General features: G+C 53.4%; 1 protein-coding gene across 24 annotated transcripts in view; it reads right to left on the bottom strand.

Moving 5' to 3' along the window:
• LOC127488352 (uncharacterized) overlaps window positions 1-18580 on the bottom strand; it is a 374426-nt gene that overhangs the window by 278817 nt on the left and 77029 nt on the right. For 8 of the 24 annotated variants that reach the window (XR_016227164.1, XR_016227169.1, XR_016227167.1 and 5 more), the window contains exon 2: window positions 14193-14382. Coding sequence is in view for 1 of the 24 variants with exons in the window: in XM_089323229.1 (XP_089179355.1) it covers window positions 14193-14227 (35 nt within the window). In the remaining 23 variants the exon portion in view is untranslated. Of the gene's footprint in view, window positions 1-6235; window positions 6442-7188; window positions 7214-11518; window positions 12208-13170; window positions 13294-14192; window positions 14383-18580 lie in introns of those variants that run through there. The other 16 variants (XR_016227170.1, XR_016227148.1, XR_016227165.1 and 13 more) reach the window with 15 other exon arrangements.

The raw sequence follows: 18580 nt of genomic DNA, 5'->3' as shown, positions 1-18580 counted from the left end.
GAGAGAGAGAGAAACTAAGGTTTTCTACCTGCTGGTTCACTCTGCCAATGGCTGCAACAGCCAGAACTGAGCTGATCCAAAACCAGGAGCTTCTCCCAGGTCTCCCATGTGGGTGCAGGGTCCCAACACTTGGGCCATCTTCTGCTTTTCAAGGCCATAGCAGAGAGAAGAATCAAAAGTGGAGCAGCTGGGACTTGAACCGGCACCCATATGGATGCCAGTACTGCAGGCAGGGGCTTAGCCCACAACACCACAGCACCAGCCCCATCCTGACCATTTTTTTAAGCCTGCACTTCAATGGCACTAAGTCCCCTGACATCACTTGGCAACCACCACCCTCATCCACCTCCAGAACTTTTCCTCCTGTGAAACTGAAACTCTGGACCCACTCAACACCAGCTCCCCACTCCCCTGGCCACTGTTCCCCCCTCTGTCACGTTATGAAGTTGGTGGCTCAAGCCCCTTGTGTACAAATGGAAGCATGCCCGGTTTGTCCAATGAAAGTGCTGCATGTGTATCACTGATGGGAGCCACCTGTGATGATTTTAACCAGCTGGTGTGTGGCTGGTGTAGCTTAGGCGAAACCATTAGCCACCAGCAAATGAATGGATCTCCAGTGACACCTCAAGTGCCACTCTTCACATTTGCATTGCAGCTCAGAGAAGGTTGTGAAGTCAGCTCAGGCTGGTTGCAACCAGAAAAGTAGGTCCCTGGTAGCAAGGGATGCTTCGTGGGATGTGGGTCCAGTTGTCTAAATACACAGAGGGGATGGGATGTGGGTTTATTACTGGCTGTTGGTTTTGTGTTGGTTGGCTCTTGATTTTGATGGGACACTCCTCTCCTGTCTGCTGGTTCACTCCCTGCATGCCCACAACAGCTGGGGCTGGGCCAGGGCCAAAGCAGGGAGGCAGGAAACTTAATCCAGGTCTCCCATGTAGGTGGAAGGCACCCAATTTTCTTTTTTTTTAATAGATAAGATTTATTTATTTGACTTGAAAGTCACAGTTACACAGAGAGAGGAAGAGAGGCAGAGACACAGAGAGAGTGTGTGTCTTTCATCCGCTGGTTCACAATCCAGATGGCCACAATGGCCAGAGCTGTGCCGATCTGAAACCAGCAGCTAAGAGCTTCTTCCAGGTCTCCCAAGCGGGTGCAGGGGCCCAAAGACTTGGAACATCTACTGCTTTCCCAGGCCATAGCAGCAAGCTGGATTGGAAGTGGAGCAGCCAGCTCTCACACTGGTGCCCATATGGGATGCTGGCACAGCAGGCATCGGCTTTACCACAGTGCCACAGCACCAGCACCCCCCCCTCCCCAATTTTAAATTTTTTTAAATTTATTTGAAAAGCAGAGTAACAGAGAGAGAGAGAGAGAGAGAGAAAGAAATAAAGTGAGATTTTTTTCCACCTGCTGTTCACTCCCCAAATGGCTGCAACAGCCAGGACTGGACTAGGTCAAAGCCAAGAACTAGGAACTCCATCTGCACAGGTCTCCAACAGGGTGGCAGGGGCCCAAGCACTTGGACCATCTTCTGCTGCTTTTCCAGGTGCATTAGCAGGAAGTTGGATAGGAAGTGGAGCAGCTGGGACTCGATCCAGGGCTCACATGGGATGCCAGTGTCACAGGTAGGTGGATGCTTAACCACCTGTGCCATAACAATGACCCCAGCACCCAATGTCTTTAGCCATCTTCACTGGCAGGAAGCTGAAATCAGGAGCCAGACAGAGCCAGGTGTTGCATCCAGGTTTTCCAATGGGGGATGCAGGTGTCTGCCCCACTAAGCTAAACGCCTGCCTCCTAACTGGGAATATTCCAGAGGAAAATCTTTTGTAGAACACTGTCCTGGCACCTTTCTCTGAAGGGAGGAGGGAACCTCCACTGTGATATGGCCTTCACTAAACAAGTTAAGAGTTGGTGAACTCAAGGGACTTCCATAGCCTAGACAGCTCATAGCAAGAGTCTTGGGTGATTGCTGATGTCATAAATAAGAGTGCCAACTGTTAAATCAACAACGGGAGTCACTGGGTACATGCTCCCCATGTAGGATCTCTGTCCTTAATGTGTTTTACTATGAAACTTAAAGACAACACTACTAATCGAACAATACCCTATACCTTGTATGGTTGTATGAGTGCAGCCTGTTGAAATCTTTGCTTAGTATATACTAAGTTGATCTTCAGTATATGAAGGTAATTGAAAAGGAAACTCGATGAAGGGTGGGATGGGAGAGGGAGTGGGAGAGGGGAGGGCCGTGGGAGGGAGGGAGGTTGGGGGGGAAGCCACAACAATACAAAAGTTGCACTTTGTAAATTCACATTTATTAAATAAAAAAAGGAAATTGCAAAACAAAACAAAACAAAACAAAACACTGTCCTGGGACATGCAGGCTCAGTTATCCTTAAGAGTCAAAACTGGTTGCAGATCCACTCTTGTATGAGCAAAAAGTTCACAGGAAAATGCAATTAAAAGGTAAGTTTATTGTGGCATACACACAAACACAAAATCACTCAAGCCCAAGCAGTTTTTCCTATGAAGCTTTTTTCATGCATTTTGTGAGGCTCCCTTGGGTGAACGGGTTTCAGGGTGGTTTTGTTGTTGTTGTTTTTGGCACCAAAATAAACTTACCTTTGAATTTCACTTTCCAAGGACTTTCTGAAGTGCCCTTGTATTTTACCATTGACTGATCTGGAGTGCATCCTTGAGACTCCCACCACTTGAGGTTCTGTCTGTCCCTGTCCACTCAGGCCAATGCTGTCCCAAAGGCTCATCCATCTCTTTGAAGCTCTCCCCAGGCCCCCCCTAGAATGAGTTCTGTGCATCCCACATGCCCCTAGTGGGGCAGCCATCCCAGATATCCCCTGGCTCATGTCCAGCCGTGACCACTGGATTCTGTAACAGACAAACTCCCTGTTAACCACATGTGGATCCTGAGGACCACAAGGAAAGTCAGAACCCATGGGCTGATGGGACTGTGCTTGGATCCCTGTGTCCCACAAACCCTGAGGGCCAGGCATTGCATCCTGGAGGGTTTGCGGTCATCAGCGAGATGGGCAAGGCGCTGACCAGTAACAGTGTGTGGGTGCCCTCAGAGACATCCTATGGGGCGCGGGGAGAGCTCCCAGGAGGCTCATGACCCAGCCCAGCCCCCCCCAGTGCAGTGCTGGCCCACTCCTGACTCTAACCATAGCCTTGGAGCCTGGGGCAGGGTTGCCCCCAGAGGTCTGTGCTGAAGCTGCTTCCCACACTTGCACCCCCATGTGGGTGTGATACCACTGCCCACAGCATGGGAGCCATGATCCCTGCCTCCCCACACCTCTCAAGGCCAGGACAAGCCCCAGTCTTGGGGAGAAGAAGGGGCCGGCCCTAAACAGCACTGCTGGCTGCTCTGATGCCCCTGTGCTTGCCTACCATGGCATCTCGGGCAGACGTGACCACCATAAGCCACATCCTCCCTTGGTTGAAAACAGAACCGAGTCTGGCTGGGTCCTGGACACCCTCCGGGGCCAGACCAGTCCTCCCCAGGCTGGTGCAGCCACAGCTCTGGCAGCCCAGGCCCCTCGCCCCCCTGGCGCAAGCTGTGCCAAGGGCTAGATCCAGACCCACATAGAGGAATACGGGTCCTGAGCCTCTGTGCAGGGTCCCTGCCACCTCACCAGAGCCTTCCAGGTCCCTCTGGCACCCGCACCTCCTGCCCTGCTCCCCTGTCACAGAAGCCCCTGCCAATCAGCCCCACCCCACAGGCCCAAGCTTCCTGCTAATGCAGACCACTGGGGGCAGGGGTGATGGATCAAGTAGTTGGGGTTCTGTCGTCCATTTAGGAGACCTGGATTGAGCTCTGGGTGCTGTTGCAGGCATGAACCAGCAAGTGAGAGCTCTCTCCCTCTCTCGCTCCATCTGCCTCTCAGATAAAGAAATCAATAACAAAGGTTGCAGAACTCGAAGATAATTTACCTGGTACCACAAAGCGCATGTTGTTGATCCAAACGTACCTCATTGCTTTTGGGGAACTGTGACCCCAGATGAGGGTTGCTTTCCCCCAGTGGAAAATTTCTGTTGGAAACCGAAGTTTCTGATGCCTACAGCGTGGGGCCTCCTAACGTGAAAGGCCTGACCGGGGTCTGGCATCGCAGCGTCACAGAGACGGGGGAGCTGTGTCCACACTGCCCGAGAGGATGCGTGATTGACAGCACTGGCTGGCCCGGCTTCACGCTCATGCAGCGAGACCCTGGGGAGCGAGGGGCCGCCTTGCTCAGCTGTGTGTGTAGAAGGGCGATGCTGGGGGTGGAGGGCCTCTGTGCTCCTTCAGTTCTGGCTGATTCTAGGACGACTTTCTCCAGGCAGAAGTCAAGGCTGACCCTCCCAGCCCCACCCTGAATGGGCCTGGGGGTGGGGTGGGAATGGAACTCCAGGAGACCCACAGTGACCCAAGCAGCCTCATCCAACTTCCCCTGAGCCCTGCCAGGACCCCCAACCCCTGGGGAAGAAGAGGCCACGATCCTCAGTGCCACCCTAATCCCTCTGACAGCAGTTGACTGTGGCCTAAACCTGGGTCTGGCCTGCAAAGAGCTAAAAGCACAAACCCCAGAGACATCTGTGGCGCCCTTGTGTGTGAGACCACCTGCAGAGGGTGAGCCGAGGTCTCCCAGGTGCCCATCTCAGGAGTCACCATGACACACACACACATGCACAGGCCACCCGCGGTATGCATGGCCCTGGCCTAAACCCCGCCCCTCCTGCACCCCAGCGGTCCCAGACAGCTGATGCCTTCAACCAGAGCAGGATCTCCGTGTTTAAGTCAGAATGTGAGCATTAAAAGCAAACACAAGCACACAACAAATAAAACTTCGTGTTGACCTCTGTGCTATTGGACAGAAAAGCCCAAGACCTTAGCATGGCTCCCAGGCCCCCTGGACCACTCTCCCCGCTCTTCCTCCAAGCTACTGGTCCCTTTGGTCACAGAACATTCCTGCAGTGCATGCCTTTTCAGCGCCTGGACTGCCCGGCTCTCGTCTGCCCCCTACAGGCTCTTCTGGGGTATGGCATCCCCCAGAAAGCCCAGGCTCAGGGGCAGTGCCCTCCGCGGCCTGCCCAGCTGCTCCTAGCATAGCGTTCACCTAACAGAATAGGAGTTTCCTTCATCGTTCAGTTTCTGTAGCCTCACAACGTACAGGCTTCCCCCACCCAGGGCAAGGGGCACGGTCCCCACATTCTTAACTATTTGTCCTGTGTCCCTTAAGGGAAAAAATACTCAGCTGCCCACCTCCACCATATGCAACGATGGGTTTTCAGACACATGCTAATAAAAAAGCCAAAGAAATAGAAATGAATGGAATTTTTAAGTTTGTCTTTAAATATTTGTATTTTATTTGAAAGGCAGAGAGAGGGAGGGAGCTTCCATTTACTGGTTCACACCCAAATCTTGCCACCCCACCCCACCAATAGCTGGGGCTGAGCCAGACCAAAGCCAGGATTCCACAACGCAATCCCAGTCTCTCATATGGATGGCAGGAACCCAACCACTTGAGCCATCACCTGCTGTCTCCTGGGGTGCCCATTAAGAGGAAGCTGGATTGGAAATAAAGGAGCCAGGATTTGAACACCATGCTCCCACATACGGAAGGCAGACAGCAGAACTACTGCCCCAAATGCCATCCCCCCAACAAAAGGGATTTTAAAAGTGCATTCATAAACCCAAAGTGAGGGGACCTTAACAACATACAGGTGCAGAGAGAAATCCGCTACGTCCAGCTGCCTAGGAGAGGCACTTCTTACAGTGGTGTCGACATCACAGGGGACATGGACAGCCGAAGAAATTCCTCAGGGAGAGACGGAAGCCTGGCCCTGTGGCTGGATGTGATCCCTGTGAGCCAGCCCCAGGTGTCTCCACGGGGTCCCTGAAAGCAGCCTCCTGCCCTCCTGGGGGACACCGCTGGCCCTGGGGACCAGTGGCGGGGACAGGTGCACCTGGCCCTGTGTATGTATTGTCCCAGTAGCTGCTTCCTGCTTGCCCCACTGTGGTGTCAGCAGGCCCCGTGCAGCCAGTGCTCCCTCACTTGAACAGATGTTCCCCTGCCCCTGACCCACAGCTGCCACCTCAGTGCCAGCGATGTGCCAATCGTTGCAGAATCTGGAATATTCTTTTCCTTTCTCTGTTGACCTTCTTTGTGCTCCCACCATCTCTCAAACTATAAACCAAAATAAATCCATTTTTTATAAAAATGATTTATTTATTTGAAAGTCAGAATTACACAGGGAGAGAAGGAGAGGCAGAGAGCGAGCGAGGTCTTCCATCCACTGGTTCACTCCCCAGTTGGCTGAAAAAGCTGGAGCTGCACCAATCCAAAGCTAGGAGTGAGGAGCTTCTTCCAGGTCTCCCATGTGGGCGCAGGGGCCCAAGGACTTGGGCCATCTTCTACTGCTTTCCCAGGCCGTAGAAGAGAGCTGGATCAGAAGTGGAGCAGTGGGCTGGCACTGTGGCTCAGTTGGTTAATCCTCTGCCTGCAGCGCTGGCATCCCATATGGGCACCAGGTTCTAGTCCCAGTCGCTCCTCTTCCAGTCCAGCTCTCTGCTGTGGCCCGGGAGGGCAGTGGAGGATGGCCCAAGTGCTTGGGCCCCTGCACCCACATGGGAGACAAAGAAGCAGCTGGCTCCTGGCTTCAGATCAGCGCAGCGCTGGCCATGATGGCCATTTGGGGAGTGAAGCAACAGAAGAAGACCTCTTTCTGTCTACAACTCTACCTGTCAAATAAATTTAAAAGTGGAGCAGCCAGGACTCGAACTGCTGCCCACATGGGATGCCAGCACTGCAGGTGTCGGCTTTACCCGATGCACCACAGTGCCGGCCCCAAACCTACTTTCAGATTTCTCCAGAGCACCTTTGTCCCCTGCAGTCACCACACGAGCAGGGATGCCACAAGACTGGCAGATTCCCAGCAAAAGCCTTGGAGGCCAGTGCTGAGAGGAAACATTCAAGCTGCTGGAAGAAACCATCCTTGAAACCTGAAGGAGATGGGGCTGGTGCTGTGGTGCAGTAGGATAGCCCTCCACCTGCGGCGCCGGCATCCCATACAGTTCATCTTCTGATCTAGCTCTCTGCTATGACCTGGGAAAGCAGTAGAAGATGGCCCAAGTGCTTGGGTTCCTGCAAACACGTGGGAGACCCGGATAAAGCTCCTGGCTTCAGATCAGCGCAGCTCCAGCCATTGCAGCCATCTAGGGGAGTGAACCAGAAGATGAAGACCTCTCTCTCCATCTCTAACTCTACCTCTCAAATAAAATCTTAAACAAAACACTGAAGGAGAGGCATGGGACTTGTGATGCGGTGAGTTAAGCTGTCACTTGGGTGACCAGCTCAAGTCCTGGCTGCTTCACTTCTGATCCAGCCGCAGGCTGAAGCCTCAAGGCAGGCGGCATATGACGGCTTCAGTGTTTGCCCCCCCCCCCCACCACTCACGGGGGAGACCCAGGCTGAATTCCTGGCTTCAGCCTGGCCCAGCCCTGGCTGTTGTGCACATCTGAGGCGTGAACTAGCAGATGGAAGGTACTTTCTCCCTCTCCCTCTCTTCTACCATTCACATACCTAAAAATAACCTGTACAGAGGGACGGGGGCTGCTGCTGCCTTCCGTTCGCTACAGCTCCAGATCGTGTGACACGAGCACTGATGGACTGACAAAGCCTTTTGTCTTTTGTTCCCTTAAAGAAGCTGTGAGCAGCTAAAGGGGCATTCTGGCTGAAATCCATGGAGGACAGACTCACTAAAATATGTGACTTAAAATGCTGTTTTGTGAAAATTTTGAAATGTTCAGCTTTCCTCTGAAGTGCCTTAAGTAGATGCTATTGTCATATTAATGATTTTTAAATTATATGTTTCTAAAAATTTGAGAGGCAGAGCTACAGAGAGAGGGAGATGGAGAGACATCTGCTGCTTCACTCCCCAATTGGCCACAACAGCCAGAGCTGGGCCAATCTCAAGTCAGGAGCCAGGAGCTTCCTCCAGGTCTCCCACATGGCTGCAGGGGCCTGAGCACCTGGGCCATCTTCCACTGCCTTCCCAAACCATTAGCAGCGAGCTGGATCAGAAGTGGAACAGCTGGGACTCAAGCCAGCACCCATATGGGATGCCAACCCTGTAGTTGGCAGCTAAAGTAACTTTAAAAAATTACCAGAAAAATTGGTTAATAGAAACAATATAAAATGAATTCTGATACTAATAGCAAAGTATGTGGTGTGGGGTAAGTTTTTATTTTCTATGAGGTTATAATTGTCTCAAAATATGTTGCTCTATCCAAGTCTTGTGATAATCATAAATGGAAACCTATACTAGATACAAAAAAGATAAGGCTAATCAAGTATATCACTACAAAAAAATCAAATCACAAAGACATCAAGGGGCTGGTGCTGTGGCACAGTGATTTAACGTCCTGGCCTGAAGAACCAGCATCCCATATGGGCGCCGGTTCTAGTCCTGGCTGCTCCTCTTCTGATCCAGCTCTCTGCTATGGCCTGGGAAAGCATAAGATGGCCGAAGTCCTTGGGCCCCTGCACCCATGCGGGAGTCCCAGAAGAGGCTCCTGGCTCCAGATCAGCACAGCTCTGTTGCGGCCAACTGGGGAGTGAACCAGCAGATCGAAGACCTCTCTCTACCTTTCCTCTGTGTAACTCTTTCAAATAAATCTTAAAGATATCAATAAAGATGACAAAATAACTACAAAACAGATTTAACTAAATGAAAATACAGCAGTCAAAACTCTGGGTTGACACGCGAGGGCATTGCAGATGGCGTCGTGAAGAGATGCGCACCTTGCCCTATGCACAGCAGTTTTGTTCAGTGAGCAAGACGTGCAAACAACCCAGATGTCCATCAGTGGGCAAATGGAAACAGAAAATGTGGTTTAGACTCAAAGAGCAATAATCAGCCTTTTAAGAAAGGGGGGGGAGGAAATCCTGTCATTTGTGACATGAATGAACCCAGACGATCATATTTAAGATTTATTTGAAAGGCAGAGTCACAGAGAAGCAGAAGCAGAGAGGTCTTTTATCCACTGGTTCACTCCCTAGATGGCTGTAACAGCTGGAGCTGCGCTGATCCAAAGCCAGGAGCTTCTTTCCGGGTCTCCCACATGGGTGCAGGGGCCCAAGCACTTGGGGCATCTTCCACTGCTTTCCCAGGACACAGCAGAGAGCTGGCTCAGAAGTGGAGCAGCCAGAACTTGAACCAGCATCCACATGGGATGCCGGCACTACGACAGCTTTACCCACTATGCCACAGCACCAGCCCCAATAGAGGATAGTATTTTAAGTAAGATAAACCAGAAAGCACACATAAATGGACCAAACTTGCTCTGCCTCTGTGGCTTCCTGGGTTCTACTATTTCTCCATGTCCTCACCTGTTGGGTAGGGCTTCACTAAGCCATCGACTTGGAGAGCCCAAGACACAGCGGAATTCGTGCCACAGCATCAGCCAACTTAATCTACACCTGCTTCTGTAGCAAAAAGCCTTTAGAAGGATGATCCATGAACAGAAATCTGAGTTCTGGGGCTGGGGAGCCCAATCTAGGCACCAGGAGATACTGTCTCTTTGAAGAGTCTGCTTCCAAGATGGCACCTCACCATGTGCCCCACAGGAAACCAACACATCCCCACATGGCAGAAGGGCCCAGCTGGGACCCTGAGGTCCTTTTATAAGGTCATCAGTCCCGTTCATGAGGGTTCTTCATGATTTGATCCTCTCCTAAAGGCAGCCCCTCTTTGGAAAAAAAACTTGAAAATCAGAGTTACATGGAGAGGGAAGAAACAGAGGTCTTCCATCCACTGGTTCACTCCCCAAATGGCCACTACAGAGCTGGTCCAGACTGAAGCCAGGAGCTTCCTCCAGGCCTCCCACATGGGTGCAGGGGCCCACACGCTTGGGCCACCTTCCACTGCTTTCCCCAGGCACATTGGCAGGGAGCTGGATTAGAAGTGGAGCAACCAGGACTCAAACTGGCATCCATAGAATATTGTCTCTATAGACAGCAGCTGAAGCCTCCAACACAGTGCCGGCCCCCAAGGCAGCCCCTCTTAAAATGCTTCACATTGGTGATCGACGCACTAAGTTTGGGGGATACCTTCATACCATGGCACCAGTGGAAGTGGTTCCTTTTGATAACATGGTCACAAACATACCCATGTTCACTAAGTGATCCATTCACTGTGGCTCCCTCAGCCGACTGCTTAACCTATTCCTGTTTTAACCTCCAGCCTCAGCCCGTTCAGGCTTCCGTACCTGCATTTCCTCTGCTTAGGCTCCTGTTCCATGTCCTGTGACTCCCGGCCTCAGTGTTCAGGCACCGTTCCCGGGCTACCCACACATACGATGCTACCCCCCCCACCCCAGTGACCTTCCACTGCATCCTGTCCCCGTGCCTCTTGTCTGAAATTGTCCTGCTTCTTGATGTAACCTGCCGATCGCCCGAGTCACCCATCTCAGTACAAGTTCCTAGAAACATGAGAACCACGCGTGTCTTTTCCACCCCTGCCCCCAGCACTCAGCCCAGGGAAGGGCAGAGCCTCAAACACCTTCTGCATAAGTGAATGCACTATGCTGACAGCTTTCACACAAAAAAGAGGGGCCGGTGCTGTGGCGCAGTGGGTTAACACCCTGGCCTGAAGAACCAGCATCCCACATGGGCACCAGTTCTAGTCTTGGCTGCTCCTCTTCCAATCCAGCTCTCTGCTACGGCCTGGGAATGCAGAAGATGGCCGAAGTCCTTGGGCCCCTGCACCCACATGAGAGACCTGGAGGAGACTCCTGGCTCCTGGATCAGCACAGCTCCGGCTATTACTGCCATCTGGGGAGTGAACCAGCAGATGGAAGACCTCTCTTTCTGTCTCTACCTCTCTTTCAAATACATAAGTCTTAAAAAAAGACCTCAGTTTTACAAGTGAGGAACTGAAGTTTATCAAGATTAACTCAACCATTTTTACATGCCCACCCACCCCAAAAAAACAAATATGCAAACTGCAGAAAAAACAAAATGGAAAACCAGACAAAAGGGACACCTGTATCTAGAGATCCTTCACAAAAAGTCTCATTTGGGGCGGTGCTGTGGTACAGTGGGTTGAAGCCCTGGCCTGCAGCACTAGCATCCCACCTGGGCACTGGTTCATGTCCCGGCTGCTCCATTTCCAATCCAGCTCTCTGCTAATGGCCTGGGAAAGCAAAGGATGGCCTAAGTCCCTGGGCCCCTGCACCTGCCTGGGAGACCCAGAAGAAGCTCCTGGCTTTGGATCAGCTCAGCTCTGGCTGTTGCAGTCATGTGGGGAGTGAACCAGTGGATGGAAGCCTTCTCTCTTGCTCTACCTCTCTGACCCTTTCAAATAAAATAAGTTTAAGGAAGGATTTTTTTAAGTGTCTCATTTGTCCTCATACCAGGCATCTAGAACAGTCTAGGACACAGCAGAGGAACATCTAAGTTCAAGTTGAAGCCTCAAATCCCTGAGACCCGAGTACAGTTGATGTTGTAAGACAGAGACGAGCTTGAGATCATCCTTTATGTTGAAAGTTAAAATATTCTTTACAAGCAACAGATCAGCTGGGCCCTGCCTCTCCCATCGTGCCAGAACACCTCCTGCAACAAGGAGCCGGAGTCTCGGCCAGCGACTAGAAGCTACCCAGACACGTGCAAGTAAGGACACTGAACCACGGCACTTCTGCTGGCTGCTGTGCGCGCACTATTGCACGGTGGAGCTCTGCACGGCTTTCAGCCCTCAGCGCTACGCAGTTTGTGGGTCTCCCCTCCCCCATCTGATCCAATGCTGTCCAGCTTAGCTCAGCCACGGTTTGGCTTCTAAAGCAGCGTTAATCCAGGGTGGTCATCCACATATCCAGAGCATTCAACAAGGATAGGATACTTCAACATTCTTCAGCTCGAGCACTGCCACACACCGTCTTATCTGTAGGAGGGGCAGTTTAGGAGGTCGTGGGAGATGACCACCCCGGGGTGGGGGCAGCAGCACAGGGCTGGCAGCAGGAACTCAGGTGGCAGCAGGAGCTCAAGACCACCCCCACCCAGCAGTCTCCAGGGCGCAGGCATCACGTGGAGCAGGCTGTTGCTGCCCACGCCCACGTTCTGCAGGTGGGCAGTGTGAAGTCTGTAGGACAGATGGGTAATATTGGTGCCCAGCAGTCCACATCTTAAGGTCTCCAGTGGTCTCTGCATGTCACTAAGACAACACAAGTAGTTATTCCCAGGGAGCTGAGGCCAGAGCTCTTAGCTTGGTCCAGCTCCATTGCCCCCCACACACCCTAAGACGACCATAGGAGACCATCTCCTCACTTCGAGAGGACTTCAGAGTCAGGTGCTCTCCCATACCTACCATGGATGCTACATACACATTACTGGGCCACTGCTACCCACGTGAGCCTCACTTCTGCCACGGAAGCTATGGAGGTCAAGCTTTGGAAAGATCTCTGCACGCTAGGGCTGATCTGTTCCTAGGTGACGAGTTTGGGAAGATGCTCTATTCCCCCCCTTTGCACCCCTTTTCCCCCCAACTGCTAGCTTCCTAGTTGAGCAGAAAGCCTACTGGAGTTTCCACAAGCTCACCATTTGTGAGAGGGGTGCCTAGCCTAGCCGTGAAGACAGTAGCACTGCACAAATGTGGTGCTAGTTTGATTCCCAGCTCCGGCTTCCAACTCCAGAGCCCTGCTCATGAGGGATTCAAGGGTTCCCTGCTGTCCTGGATTGAACAGTGTCACCACCCTCCCTCAAGTGCATGTCCAACAGGAGTCTTTGAATGGAAATAGGGTCTTGGCAGATGTGATCAGGTCAAGGTGAGGTAAGACTATAGAGGGTGGGTCCCTAGTCTGTTGACTGTGGTCCCTTACAGACACAGATACACAGGGGAAGAAGCCATGTGCAGAGGCAGACTGCCCTGACGTGCCAAGGAGCACAAAGGATCACCAGCAAGCAGCAGGAGGTAGAACATCAAGCAACAACTCCTCCCCCAGAGCTTTTGCAGGGAACACGGCCATGTCCAAACCTTGACTTCCGACGTCCAGCCTTCACTCACAAGGGAATACATTACCGTGTTTTTCAGCCACCCAGCTTGGGATCCTACGATGGGACCCCTGGGAGTCTACTACACAGGCCATTTCATATTCAAACAACCCTCCCACGTGCTCACCTGGCAGCTGTGTGGCTGGCCCAAGAGACAGCAAAGCTTACGGAGGTAGTCCAGCTTATCCAGCCAGGAGAAGGCCACAGGAGTTCCTGGAGATGCACCGTGGTGTGAGCAGGTCTGCTCCTGCTGGGGTGGGGGAGGGGTGCAGCCTGTGGCTGCCAACATCGGCTCCCTTTCCCCAGGATCTTCACCACAGGGGGCACGGCACTCCATGAGCGAGCAGCTTCCTGCCCTGGAGGCATGGAGACCCTCCCCGGGCACGGAGGAGACAGGATAGGAAGTGGCAACTTCCTGTCAGAGCAGGAGACCATCTCACTCTGCCTTGGAAGACGAGAGCAAGGCAAGAGTCCCCCCAGCTCTGGGACCCATGGAGGCTCCGGCCTTCGATTCTTTACTAGCCTGGCCTTGGCCATGACCGAGGCCGGCCCTGCCTTGGCTAGTGCATGTGCGTGTGCAAGACACAAAAGGGATGAGAGATCTCCCAGCACATCTCCCTGCTAGGTAAAGCCCAGCACCCTCAGCTTTGGCCTTCTGTGAAGATGGGCAAGGGTACAGGCTCCTTCAAGCAGCCGCAGCCCTGGGATGCAGCAGGCCTTTGGTCCCCGTCCCTCCACAGGCCACCAGCTGCCCCACCCCACCTGCCACCCCAGGCACTGGGGTTTGTCCACACAATGCTTCCCTGCAGGCCTCTCGTCCCTTCTCGCACGCAGCCCTTTGTCAGAGGGCCGTCCCCACTCCTGCCCACCTCAGGCAGACCTGACCTACACCCAACAGGTGCACGTCCACGGAGGCTCCCACCCTGGGGTGACTCCCACTGACTGTGCCTCTGCCCGCACCTCCCCCTGCTCCAGCCTTACCTGGGTGAGCACACTGACTGTGCCTCTGCCCGCACCTCCCCCTGCTCCAGCCTTACCTGGGTGAGCACACTGACTGTGCCTCTGCCCGCACCTCCCCCTGCTCCAGCCTTACCTGGGTGAGCACACTGACTGTGCCTCTGCCCGCACCTCCCCCTGCTCCAGCCTTACCTGGGTGAGCAGCGGGACCACAACTCCTGAGCCATGGCTTACTCGATGATCCCAGCTGGAGGCAAGGAGAGGGCCAGGCCTGTGCCATCACTGTCCATCTTCGAGTGGCCCTCATTGATGGCAGGGTCTGGAAGAGGGAGCTCTCCAGGGACAGGACACAGCCGAGTCCTCAGCACTCACAGGCTCCACACTGCAAGATACAAGACACCGAGAGGGGGACTGGTCTGTGCATCTCCACCAACTGGAGAATAAGACGGGGAAACCCTCAAGCAATCCCACACCGCTCAGCCTCTTCCCATGTCACGGAAGGCAGCCCAGGCCTCAGCCCACTGACAGCAACATCCTCACCACCCACTGCTGCTCATGCCTCGAGCAGAGACCCACAGCTCCCTTTCTGCCCAAGAGAAGCCACAGGGGCTTCTTCCAGTCCTGGACACTTGGGGGCTGGCAGGAAGACAGGCATCTCAGCATATCCGCTGTTCCTTAACAGGTCTAAGCAGAGAGAGCTTGTGTCCCCTCCCAACCCCCCCCCCCCAGGGAATGCCCATCAGCACATGCACAGGTTCAGGAGCCGGAGAGAAGGTGGACTGAGGGCTTAACTTCTGTGCAGACCGCAGCTCAGAGCTCAGCTTGTAAGGGGACAGGGAAGCCACCAAGAATCAAACCAGGCAGGTGGCCCAGGCATGGCCCCAGGAAAGCGGACTAATGGGCGAGGCCCAGCTTCCTTTCCCAGCCAGGAATCGAAGCCTCTCAGCACAATGGCCCTCAGCCCAGGAGTCTGCCAGGTGACAGACCAGGAGCCTAAGTGCATCGATTTGGGAGATTTCTCACAGCGAACAGCCAGGCACAAAGGCTACACTCTACAGCGCTATCTGCAACTGCTTAGGCACCGCCTTCCCACTGCCTGGCCTTAAATGCACGGAGCTAAGGAGCTAAGGTGCACACCCTCGTGGCTGGGGCCGCCTAGCGGTGCAGTGGGCTAAGCTGCCGCCAGCTCGTTCCCCACCTCGGAGTGCTCCAGACCCAGTGCCCTCAGGTCACGTTCCATGTGCACAGTTGAGTGAATCACTGGCCACAGGCAACTAAACTCCACTTCCAGCCTCGCCCTGCTCCCCGGGAGGTCAGGGGGTGGAGCTCTGGTCCTGTAGCTGGTTGCTCTGGCAACAGCTTTCCCAGTGGCCACACCAGGCTAGACTGAGGTGTGGTTAAAGAGGCTTATTGCCAATAAAGGGTTCTATTCACCTTACTTGTGCCTGAGTGACCTCAGCAATGGGGTGGGGGGTGGATGGGTAATGAAAATTTAACAGGTGCTCCTATGCCCTCATCACTTAGGAAACCACAAGGGCTCCAGGGGTTCTGGCCAGGAGGCAGGGATGGAGACCAAAATATCTTCCTTCTACGTTGATGGATGTTTAGACAGGCAAATGGTAAATAGTCAGAGAAAAATACTGTGGCTGTTAGTCAACTTAAAGGACTGATATGAGGTAAGAGGAATGGTGTGTCAATGAAGAGGTAAAATGGATAATCCCAGGGACTGGCGTAGTGGGTTGAGCTGCGGCCTGCGACACTAGTGTCCCATATGGGTACCGGCTTGAGTCCTGGCTGCTCCACTTCCCATCCAGCTCCCTGCTCCTGTGCCCAGGAGAGCAACAGAGGCTCAAGTGCTAGGGCTCCTGCCACCTCCACAGGGACCTGGACAGAGTTCCAGGATTCGGGCTCCAACTTCGACCAGCACTGGCTGTTGCAGCCATTTGGGGAATGAACCAGCAGATGGAAGACTTGTCTTCCCAACTCTGCATTTCAAACAGATAAAAAATCTCTTAAATAAATGGATAATCCTGTTTCAGGACAGGAAAAAGCAGGAAATTGACAACAAACCTAGGGGGAAAAACATGGACTTAACAGTGTGCATCATGTTGAGACCAGGTAGTAACAGAAGTTAGTATAAGACTGTCGCTCCCCCTCTTCATGGAGGAACGACACAGGACCCTGCGCTGTTCTTTTGTCTTCTCGGCCCTCCCCGGGTTTGCTGCTGGTTCTTCCCGGGTTGGCTACCGACCCTTCCACCTCCGTGGAAGGGCGGTTCCCCCTGCCACTTTCCCCACTTCCGCGGGGGAGTGGCACACCGCCGGCCGGCTCTCTCGGGGGCTGCACAGGTGTTCCTCTTAGATGTTCCTGGTGCATGTTGTCTCTCTCCTCCTTTATAGTCCTCTTCCACCAATCCCAACTCTGCTACCCACACGCCGAGTACGCTGCTCTCCTCCAATCAGGAGCAGCTCCTGCTGCTTATTGGTTGAACTGGAGGCAGCTGGGTAGAAGCTGTTTCCTCCTCTCCCAGCGCCATATTGTGGGAGAGCAGATGCATAGAATAAGTCTTAATTCCAGTAACTTAGTCTAGTCCGAGTTGCTCCCAGTTGCTCCCCACATAAGACCAACAACTTGTCCCAAGAAGCCACTACCACTTGGAGTGGGAATGGGGGTGGCAGATGGACTACTGTCATTACCATCCTATCCCACGGTACTACTTATGGCTTTTAAAATAAAAAAGGAAAACACAGCCCCCTACTGCCTATCTGCTTCTGCCACAGCACAGGCTTCTGAGAGGTAGTGAGATAGACCCCGGGACAGGATCTCATCTTGCTGGACCACCAACCAAACACAAAGCAAGGAGCAAGGGTGCACCAGTCACCGCTGAGTGCAGATAACAGGGGCCAAGGGTGAGTGAGCGGGACGGGAGGAGGGGTCAGCTCTGAACTGGGACCCAGGATCGGGATGCGAGCTTCCACCCTCACGGGATCAGCAGCCAAGAAGTGGAACTAACAGCACAGCCCACTACTTAAAGAAAATGACCCGGGGCCGACATCGTGGCACTGAAGGTTAAGGTGCCACCTGTGATGCCTGCATGCCATATAGGCGCCCATTGGAGACCCAGCTGCTCCACTTCTGAACCAGCTCCCTGCTAAAGTGCCCAGGACAGCTGAAGATGGCCCAAAAGCCTGGGCCCCTGCCACCCACGTGGGAGACCCAGAAGCAGCTCCAGGCTCCTGGATCTGACTTGGCACAGCCCAGCCTTCACGGACATTTGGGGAGTGACCCAGCAGATGGAAGACCTCTCCCTAACTCGGCCTTTCAAATGCATCTGTAAAAATAAGTGGTCCAATCCTGTTTTGATGTTGGTTAAAACCAACCAGATGTGCTTGTACGTGGACACGAGTTGGCTCGAGACCATCTAGCGGTGAATGCGCCACAGTAGCCGGACCCAGCTGAGGCTGAAGGACCCTATGCCCGAGCAGCAGCCTCATCTAACTCACCTAACACAGGAAGCCCGAGCCCCTCACTGTTCATTCTCCACCCTCAGCTGAACGAGAAACTCGTGTTACCTCAATAACTCCGTGGGCATATGCATCCACCACCCTTTGAATAGACGTCATCCATCCCAGAACTTCATGAGTAGGTAGAACTTCCCTGAAAACAAGCCCTGTAAGTGGTAGCTCTTGGCTGCTCCAGTGTTTGGTCACAAGACACCCTTGCTCCTGGCTTAGTTGACCGAGATGGTTCTGAGCATCTTCATTAGCAGTAACAGTGTACAAGCGGCCGGCACTGTGGTGTAGCAGGTAAAGCTGCCGCCTGCCGTGCTGGCATCCCACATGGGCACCAGTTCGAGTCCCGGCTGCTCCACTTCTGATCCCACCCTCTGCTATGGCCTGGGAAAGCAGATGGCCCAAGTCCTTGGGCCCCTGCACCTGCATGGGAGACTTAGACGAAGCTCCTGGCTTTGGATCGGCGCAGCTCCAGCCATTGCAGCCAGCTGGGGAGTGAACCAGCAGATGGAAGCCCTCTCTCTGCCTCTCCTTTCTGTATAACTCTTTCATGTAAATAAAAAAATCTTTAAAAAAGGAGGGGGAGGGGAGCCACAGGCTAGGAAGAGACGTTTTCAGTGGCTGTAGTTGATGTACTAACACAATTAAGAATTATGTTAACCATGAGAGAGATACCCCAGAAGTGGGATTTTCCCCTAACGAGCAAAGTGTATCAATGGACAATTCAGAGGGAGTCACTGTGTCCTCACTTGATCTGGAACTTAGTTCTGGAATCCAGGCACTCAAGCAGAGCATGGGGAAGACGGTAAACATGGCCGAGTTCAGCCAAGCAAGTGTAGTCTTAGGAACAGCAGCAAGGGGACTTTCGGGCCACGTGAAACCCATCCGTGTAGCTAAGGTGCTTACTGATGTCAGGCTCCTGCCCTCCCAGAAGCTGGGAGGTGGGGGCCCTTCCTCCAGGTGTTGGCTGTAGCCGTGAACCTGCTTGGCCATCTTGAGTCTTCTCAGCAGGCAGATGAAGGCTGCAGCCTACAGTTGTTAGGAACCCTTCGCATTTGTTCAAGTCGG

Source organism: Oryctolagus cuniculus, chromosome 21 (genome assembly GCF_051225735.1).
Source record: "Oryctolagus cuniculus isolate XC-2025 breed Fujian yellow rabbit chromosome 21, ASM5122573v1, whole genome shotgun sequence".
In the NCBI taxonomy this organism is placed as follows: Eukaryota; Metazoa; Chordata; class Mammalia; order Lagomorpha; family Leporidae; genus Oryctolagus; species Oryctolagus cuniculus.
This window is presented reverse-complemented; position numbering and strand designations above follow the sequence as displayed.